The sequence below is a fragment of the Tasmannia lanceolata genome, unplaced genomic scaffold (assembly GCF_043159265.1).
Source record: "Tasmannia lanceolata isolate RefF3 unplaced genomic scaffold, GAP_Taslan_0.1 ptg000023l, whole genome shotgun sequence".
NCBI classification, from domain to species: domain Eukaryota; kingdom Viridiplantae; phylum Streptophyta; class Magnoliopsida; order Canellales; family Winteraceae; genus Tasmannia; species Tasmannia lanceolata.
In genome coordinates, this window is record NW_027518700.1 from 18,588,199 (window position 1) to 18,598,568 (window position 10,370).

Here is a 10,370-nt window from a genome sequence, read left to right on the forward strand (position 1 = left end):
CAATGAAATAAGAATACAGTTCTAATAGACTTAGTTAGTCTTTAACTTAACGGGGGGGTTTAACTTGAGACTTGGATAGGCTCCTATGTGTGACTAACTAATGAGACAAAGCATGTCTCCTAAAATGGAAAACTCATGGTATTTGGAAGGTCTAGACATGATTTAGAAGTGATCCTAGAAGTTTAGATGTTTAGGTTGACATGTAGCACGGGTTCCATTTATTTAGCATTAAAAAAATAAAAAAATAAAAAAATAAAATTGAAAGCATTCTACACAACATGCAATTTTCATAAATAAGTCTCTAAAATACAAAGTAAATTATGAAAATTAATCAATATATGATTTGTGACTTGCTAGCATGCTCATCATATCCTAATACAAGCATTAGAATCAATATAAGCTCAAATCAATCTAAAAAAAAGTAAAATTTCCACCCAACATGTAATTTTCACCAAACAAGGGTAAAAAATGCCAAACAATTCAGGAAAATCTTTCAATATATGATTTAAAACTTGTTAGCATACTCATCATATCTAACTATAAGCATCAAAAATGATTTTAGCCCAAAAAATCCTTGAAAAGCAATAAAAGGCAAAATCACAACTAAAGATGTAATTTTCACGAAAATGACCCAACAATTAAAAGTAAATTATTAAAAACATCCAAAAGATGATTCATGACTTGCTACCAAGTTCAAAACATCCAAAACAACCACTAAAAATGATTAGAGCTCATGTTATCCATGATTTTCAGGAAATTGCATAGTTATGTCATATAATGTGAAAAATGTAACTTTACGTTGACTTTTGGACCCCTCAAACATCAAAACCATAAAAAACTCTATGAATCAAAATTGTAGATCTCAGCATAAGAGACATTCTCTCCGTTGACCACTTCATTTGGATCTGGCCATAAGTGGCCAAGAAATGGGTGGATCCATCGTAGATCAAAATTCCGGATCCGGTGGATATGTTGTGATTCAAATTGACTGGCAGATCGAGGCAGATTCGATCCAACCAAAGAGGGACAAACTTGCTGATGTTGCGGATCTTGTTGTGATTCAAATAATGAGGCAAATCAGATTACACTCATTTGGGAATTCTCTTTGAGGCCAGCGAAGTTTCCCTTGTGCCGTTGCACAAAGTTGCCCATAATTCACCTTCAATTTGGCAAGATAGTGTTGTAGGGATTCCCTTATTCAAATAAGGTTAGTGGGAGAATCCCTATGATCCAAGATGCCAAATTGGGTTTCACGGATGGTGTGTTTATATTTCCATGGTTTTATGGTTTGCTTTTCATGTGATGGATGGCATGGTTTGGTTTGTGATGTATGTTTTTCTTTTATGCAATGGATGCCAAATCAAACATACGCAATGATGATTGTAACTCCCACATTAAATAACCCTCTTAAAAATATTAAGTTGATAAACGGGGTTAAGTCGAAAGGACAAGACCTCGTGGCCTTCCATAGCCATCTAACCATTGGCTAGTCTAGGAAATAGGATGGTCACATGCCAAAGCAGAAGCCGATCTTGTTTCTTGACTAGAGTAAACCGTTAGATTCCTACTAGGAAATATGAGAATGTGCATGATACATTGGTCACATGCCAAATCAGAAGCCATTGTAGATTGCATAGTTTTCACATGCGGTGGTTAAAACTTAACCAAGCAAAGGGTATTGACGTCCAAAGGATATACATACTGCAATGCTTGGAGGCCAAACATAAATCGGATCTCATAGGATTAGATGAATCCACTTATTCAAATTTGTTGAATAAGTTTCCGATGCCTATTGGAGAAATTATAAATTTCTCTTGATTCATGAGGTTGAGGGGCCCGTGAATGAGAAGTGCAATGGGTGGATCCATCGTAGATCAAAATCCCGGATCCGGTGGATATGTCATGAAATTAACTAAAATGGTAGTTTTGCTAACTATGCCTCCTTCCTTTGCGCGTTGATACCATGGCTTCATTCAACCCATTAGCTGAGATCCTAGACGAAAATAAGTTAACTGGTCCAAAATACCTCGACTGGAAAAGGAACCTAATGCTAGTGCTCACAGCCGCTAAAGTTTATTGGGTTCTTACCACTGAGGAGCTTGAACTACCAGATCCCGATGCGCCTCAAGCAGACCACGATAGAAAGTCTACGTGGGTTGAGGACAATGAGATGGCAAAGTGTTACAACCTTGGCTCTATGTCCAATGTGCTGCTGCAGCAAAATATTGGAATTGCAGCGGCCTTAGATATAATGCTAAATATTAAAGAAATGTTTAGAGAGCAACATCTCACCTTTTCAACTCTTTAAGAGGATGTTGTTTGATCAAATATCAAGGATGGATGCCCCCTTGTGTACATGCACGCCCACTCATCATATGAAATCTAGTATATCCTTAGTGTGCATCGTTTCTATCCCTAGCGTAGATTTTAGGAAAGTTTGTTGGAAGAGGCAAGTTTTTATTAAGGTGACCGAGCAAACGTGTCTGTACTAATCCCAAATATCAAAGAGATCCTTGACCTTTACTACTTGCTCCTGTCCTTATCTGTAGAGTTGCCTTTTTAGCAAGGCTGTGCAAATCCTCACCGTATATTTCATCACGTCACACTCCCATACTGACCCTTGATTTTCTATGTAAGGACCTCAAAACCCTACTTATTGATCCAAAGCCTTCTTCCATCGCATCCCTTTCTTACTTTATTGAATTGGGGAAACAAGTCTACCAACAATCTTCTCATCATCCAAAATCATTCAGTTATTGCAAAAGGTGATCTTAATTCCTATGAAATGTAGAAGTACAGGTTCGTTTATAAAAATGTGTTTTAGTATAGGCTGTTTTGTCATATGTTTCCCTAGATCTATTGTTTAATGGCTTCGTTAGATCTATGTACTTATATCTTTTATACCACTTTTTTGTTCCTTGTTGACGTTAGAAAGGAAGCAAAGGAAGAAGGTGTGATTTGGACTATTTGTTAGAGGGGCAGAGGAAGAGAGCTTGATGAGATTGATAAGATTTCATGTGAATTGGTAAGAAGTGGGTAAGGCAATTGTTCTGCCTTTGATTTTATTCGGACTCGAGTTTCATTTTGTCGTGAAGTTATTGTTTTGATTGGACAAGATGATTGGTGGACTAGATGGGATAACTGAGGGGAGAAATAATTTCTATTTCACAATTGATGGAGGAGTGAGGGAGCTTGATACAAGGGAGAGTCTTGGTTGGAACAAAAATAAAGATGGCATAATGAAATGATTTGCTCATGGAATAGGTGACATAGGAAAGATGACTCTTAGGCAACTTGTTTACAACGAGCGTGGATTTATAATACTAAATTATAAATTTTTGACTTAAGTTGAATTATAAGGGTCTAATTTAGATTTGTTTGATAAGATTTTCTTCTTGTTTAAGGGCAACTATTTAGAGTTACAAAATAATAAGTAAATTGTCATATTTTGAAGAGGAGCCTGAGGGAACTTGTGATATTTAGATGAAGAATTCGAGGAAATCTGACACGTATTTTTTTATGTTATCTTGTAGCATTTTATTTTTTTTAATCTTTGTCAATGAGAGTGTTTAGAGTTACAAGATATTGGTAAAGAGATTGTAATGAAATGTAGTATAGGGCATTTTCATGAATATTTTAGGAAAATAAATTGTGAGATCTTCTTCATGTCTTTTATCCTTCTTCTTGAGCGATGATAAGTTTTCACTGCATTTGATGTAACATATTTTTTGTTAAAATCAGTCTTTTGGTAAAAATAATAATGAATGGCTTGAGTTGGAAAAGTCTGCATGATTTAGTCTGATTTGTTTCTGGAATAAATTACTACAAGAAATATAGGCTATTGCGTCGAATTTATGTAACGATCACACAAAATGACCTATACTGAATATTGACCAATTAATATAACCGTTGCCCCAAAAATGATTTAGGTGGCAATGTTAGGCCGTATACTAAAAATACGTATAACGGCGACTTAATATAACCGTCCCCAATGCGACATTTGGCAGCAACAAACATTATCTATCACCCATATGTTTAAATTAAAAATATATTGAAGGAATCGTTTTTGTGTCCATCACTAAACCTTCACTAATAATAATCCTAACCCTCCGATATTTAGAGCCTATATAATGTGTAGCCCCTCTATAGATCTGAGGGTTGGAATCATCTTGTGGAGATGATCTACGGTTTATGCCACATTTACATTGTGGTCAAGTATATGTATGGCTTGAATCATCTTCTTAGGTGGGCCCAATATGCTTTTCGAAAAAATATGGACTTCACTGCACTCACCGTCTAAATCTCTTCATTTAAAACCATGCACGTCATAATGGACGAGCTTGAATTTAAGCTTAAAGTAAATCTACTACGAACACCGTGAGATACAAGTAGTGACGAATAAACCAGAGCAACCAAGAAAACTTAAATGATTAATAAAATTTTGTTTCTAGCTTTCATGGATAACGTATAAAAGTCTTTAAAGCATACGAAAGTGAGTTTATTGTACAGTTTTTCTTTAGGCAGGCCAATACATAAGTAGAATGAATGGTAGATATTTGCATATGGAAGTGATTTATTTGTAAGTAATAAGAAAATCCACCCAAATAAGATCATATTTTACCCTATCAGAAACACGTAGGAACTGAAACCCACCAATTCATTGGGTAATAAGAATTCTAGAAAAGGAACCTTCTGAAATACGCCTAACGAAAAAAAATATACTCATGAAACAAAGACTCATGTAACAAAAGCCGGCAGATTAGCTTCTTCTTTTGGGAAGAATTGTTATTTCAGGGTATGAAAAGCAGTACCCATATGAGGGCTCCAAAGGGTAGCTAGTGAACATATTGTTCCAAACAGAGAAACATATGATAAACCCAAAATCATAAAATAAAGAAAGATATAAAATAGATATATGAATCTATAACCGAAAATCCCAACAAAAATAGAGGAATTCGTAAATCTTAAAGCCAACGCCATGCATGTATGGAATATTTTGCTCCAAAGGGTACGCATTGATATTTTTGTGCAATATATACACAGTCGTTTAAATCATCACTACCGTCAAATTGGAGAACATGCCATTGATCTGGACCAACCAATTGGTGGACTTCCATTAGTTGCGATCGGATTCTCGAGGGGGCAAGCCCACGTCAAAATGCAAAGGGAGTCTATTAAGGCTGTTAATGAACCCTGATGGTCCAATGGATCCAAATGGTTTGAATATTAAAGGAAAGGATTTGGGCACAATAGCTGGATCTGAACCCAGTTTATTCGATCCATATCTTAAGGTCCGAAATTATTTCTCAAAATCTGAGTTCCATGTAGAATCCTAGATCCGAAGGCAGGGTACTAATGTATGTTAATACCCACCAATACTATTGGAAACATGTAGCAACTGAAACCCACCAATTCATTTATTGGGACCAGAGTTTCATTTTGTCGTGAAGTTATTGTTTTGACTGAACAAGATGATTGGTGGACTAGATGGGACAACTAAGGGGAGATATAATTTCTATTTCACAATTGATGGAGGAGTGAGGGAGCTTGATACAAGGGAGCGTCTTGGTTGGAACAAAAATAAAGATGGCATAATGAAATGATTTGTTCATGGAATGGGTGACATAGGAAAGATGACTCTTAGTGAACTTGTTTACAACGGGACTGGATTTATAATACAAAATTATAAATTTTCGACTTAAGTTGAATTATAAGAGTCTAATTTAGATTTGTTGGATATGATTTTCATCTATTGGCCCTGTTTAAGGGCAATTATTTAAAGTTACAAAATAATAAGTAAATTGTCATATCTTGAAGAGGAGCACGAGGGAAATTGTGATATTTTGATGAAGAATTCAAGGAAATATGATGGGTTTTTTTTATGTTATCTTGTAGCATTTTATTTTTTGTAATCTTTGTCAATGATAGTGTTTAGAGTTACAAGAGATTGTAATGAAAATGTAATATAGGACATTTTCGTGAATATTTTAGGAAAATAAATTGTGAGATCTTCTTCATGTCTTCTACCCTTCTTCTTGAGCTATGATAAGTTTTCACTGCATTTGAAGTAACATATTTTAGTTAAAACCAGTCTTTAGGAAAAAATAATAATGGATGGCTTGAGTTGGAGAAGTTTGCATGAATATAGGCTATGGCATCGAATATATGTAACGGTCACACAAAATGACCTATACTGAATATTGACAAACTAATATAACCGTTGCCCCAACAATGATTTAGGCGGCAATGTTTGTCAGTATACTAAATATGCATATAACGACGACTTAATATAACCGTACCCAATGCGAAAATTTGGCAGCGACAAACACTATCTTTCAACCATATGTTTAGCACAAAAATATATTGAAGGAATAATTTTTGTAATTAAAGCGTCGGTGTGAAGGTTGCTGTCGCTAAAGATTTACATTCGACAACGGTTTATATATAGTCGTTGCTAAATATACATAATCAATGACGGATACGATAATCGTCGATATAGATTATATACTGTGAGGGGTTGACAACAACTGATAATTTTTCTCAAAATCTGAGTTCCATGTAGAATCCTAGATCCGAAGGCAGGGTACTAATGTACTAATGTATGTTAATACCCTTCATATTTTTATTCATTTGCTTGAGGGTTATTTTTTGCAATGTCTAATAATGGAAATGATATCTGCACAACCATATTGAGATATTTTCATTAACCCATATTATCTTTTAGGATTTAATGAGCTGTCGAAAAGTTATTAAATTTCCTATTAGGGTCTAACGAGCCAATTAAAGAAGAAAAGACAGCTTGGATCGTGCAAATATGAAAATATGGTTGTGCTGATAACATTTCACTTTAATGATTAATTACATTTAAATATACATGTTTTGTACGGCTGCCATTTACAACTCTAGAGAAATTATATTAATGTTTTTAAAGAAAACTTTCAAAACACCCTTTAGAGCTATCATATGCTTCGTTTATCTGCAAGTAACATTTTTGGCATAGTGTAGATTTTAGAATTTTTTTATTGATGTTATGGATTTGCTTGGATCCATCGCAAAAGGCATTTCAGAGATGGCCTTTTGCATGTCAGACTAGATGCTCACTTTTCAACAACTTTTGTCCTCAATAACGAGGTGGTTGGTCTGACATGCAACAAACCATCTACGAAATGTCTTTTATGATGGACGCAAGCAAAACCCAATATCTATACGTGGGATTTGCTAGGAATCATTGCAAAAGGCATTTTACGGGTCGGCTTTTGCATGAGAGAGCTGCCACCTCAGATGAATGAAATGAATAAGACAAAATATGCTGAAAAGTGAGTCTAGGTGGCTTGTCTCTCATGCAACAGCCGTGAAATGCCTTCTGTGATGGTCCTAGTCCACGGAACCAGATAAAAACGGTGGGACCCAACAGTTTAAGAATGGTCCTACATCTTGGGGTGGCAGAGGGCTAGATGTTGCATTCATTATCCTCATCCCCACCTGAACGAAAATTCCCCATCGGCACGTCAGGGATGGTAGGGCTTCACGCCCCACCCCGCAAGGAAAATCCAATCCTCGTCCCTGCCTCGCACGCTATAGGGAAAAATTTTCCACCCTATCCTCGTCCTGCTATAATTACATTTTCTACATTTTTTGTAATCTAACCAAACACTTATTAAGTGAGGTTCCAAACTTCCAAACTAAAATATAACACTTTACGAAGGTATTTTCGTAATATTGATTATATATATGGATATTTATCTAAATTTTATAGAAGAGATTGAAGGGTGGGGGCGATGTGAGAGCGATTCCCATCCCCACTTCGGTGAAATTTTTTTTAATTCTAGTCCACGTCCCCACTTAAATCGGGAAATGCCCGCCCAAGGGGCGCGGAGCATATCCCCTTTTTTGTGGGTTTAACTGCCAAACCTATTTATATCCTGAGAATTTATGTGATGAGTGGGCTTCCATGTACACTTACGGGGCATCCACCATTGATATTTGATCTATTTGATCCAAAAGGAGATCACTTTTTCGACTTTTTAAGAGGATGATGTTTGATCAAATATCTAGGATGGATGCCCCCCATGTGTACATGCACACCCACTCATCATATGAAATCTAGTATATCCTTAGTGTGCATCATTTCTATCCCTAGCATAGATTTTAGGAAAGTTTGTTGGAAGAGGCAAGTTTTTATTAAGGTGACCGGGCAAACATGTCCGTACTAATCCCAAAGATCTAAGAGATCCTTGACCTTTACTACTTGCTCCTATCCTTAACTGTAGAGTTGCCTTTTAAGCAAGGTTGCGCAAATCCTCACCGTATATTTGATCACGTCACACTCCCATACTAACCGTTGATTTCCTATATAAGGACCTCAAAACCCTACTTATTGATCCAAAGCCTTCTTCCATTCCATCCCCTTCATAGTTTATTGAATTGGGGAAACAAGTCTGCCAACAATGTTCTCATCAACCAAAAGCATTCAGTTATTGCAAAAGGTGATCTTATTTCCTATGAAATGCTAGTCTTTGAGTATTCTATTTAACAGAAGTACCGGTTCGTTTATCAAAATGTGTTTTAGTATAGACTGTTTTATCATATTTTTTCCTAGATCTATTGTTTAATGGCTTCCTTAGATCTATGTACTTATTTTTTTTATACCAATTTTTTGTTCCTTCTTGATGTGCAGAAAGGAAGCAAAGAAGAAGGTGTGATTTGGACTATTTGTTAGAGGGGCAGAGGAAGAGGGATTGATGAGATTGATAAGATTTCATGTGAATTGGTAGGAAGTGGGTAAGGCAATTGTTCTCCCTTTGATTTTATTGGGACCTGAGTTTCATTTTATTGTGAAGTTATTCTTTTGATTGGACAAGATGATTGGTGGACTAGATGGGATAACTGAGGGGAGAAATAATTTCTATTTCACAATTGATGGAGGAGTGTGGGAGCTTGATACAAGAGAGCGTCTTGGTTGGAACAAAAATAAAGATGGTATAATGAAATGATTTGTTCATGGAATGGGTGACATAGGAAAGATGACTCTTAGTCAACTTGTTTACAACGAGCGTGGATTTATAATACTAAATTATAAATTTTCGACTTAAGTTGAATTATAAGGGTATAATTTAGATTTGTTGGATATGATTTTCATCTATTGGCCCTGTTTAAGGGCAACAATTTAGTGTTACAAAATAATAAGTTAATTGTCATATTTCCAAGAGGAGCCCGAGGGAACTTGTGATATTTAGATGAAGAATTCGAGGAAATCTGACTGGTATTTTTTTATGTTATCTTGTAGCATTTTTTTTTAAATCTTTGTCAATGAGAGTGTTTAGAGTTACAAGATATTTGTAAAGAGATTGTAATGAAATGTAATATAGGGCATTTTCATGAATATTTTAGGAAAATAAATACAGAGATCTTCTTCATGTCTTTTATCCTTATTCTTGAGCTATGATAAGTTTTCACTGCATTTGAAGTAACATTTTTGTATTAAAACCAGTCTGTTGGTAAAAATAATAATGAATGGCTTGAGTTGGAAAAGTTTGCATGATTTAATCTTATTTGGGGCTACGGCGTCGAACTTATGTAACAGTCCCACAACATGACCTATACTGAATATTGACCAATTAATATAACCATTGCCCCAAAAATGATTTCGGCGGCGATGTTAGGCTGTATACTAAAATGCGTATAACGGCGACTTAATATAACAGTCTTCAATGCGACGATTTGGGAGCAACAAACATTATCTATCACCCATATGTTTAGCATAAAAATATATTGAAGGAATCGTATTTGTAATTATAGCGTTGGTGTGAAGGTTGCCGTTGCTAAAGATTTAGATTCGACAACAGTTTATATATAGTCGTTGCTACTTGTACCTAATCAAGGAGGGATACGATAATCGTCGGTATAGATTATATATTGTGAGGGGTTAAAAACAACTGAAAAATTTTCGTCGATAAAAGCTTTTTTTAGAGTAATGATGGCAATATTTCCGTGCCAAAAAAGTCTTCGCTTAAATTTTCAGCATGGATATATAAGGAAATAGCGATAGATTTGTGTCCATCACTAAACCTTCACTAATAATAATCCTAACCCTCCGATATTTAGAGCCTACATAATGTGTAGCCTCTCTATAGATCTGAGGTTTGGAATCATCTTGTGGAGATGATCTACGGTGTATGCCATATTTACATTGTAGTCTAGTATATGTATGGCTTGAATCATCTTTTTAGGTGGGCCCATTATACTTTTCGAAAAATATGGACTGCACTGCACTCACGGTCTAAATCTCTTCATTTAAAACCATGCACGTCATAATGGATAAGCTTGAATTTAAGCTTAAATCAAATCTACTACGAGTTTGCGCAAGTAAT

The 10,370-nt window shown here is 35.6% G+C and overlaps 1 protein-coding gene across 1 annotated transcript; it reads left to right on the top strand.

Annotated features, from left to right (window-relative positions):
- The first annotated feature begins 1,963 nt into the window (after positions 1-1,963).
- On the top strand, positions 1,964-2,308 carry LOC143855907 (uncharacterized). The gene has a single exon (XM_077365958.1). It carries the CDS (start codon positions 1,964-1,966, stop codon positions 2,306-2,308), a length of 345 nt encoding a protein of 114 aa, XP_077222073.1.
- The last annotated feature ends 8,062 nt before the right edge of the window (positions 2,309-10,370 follow it).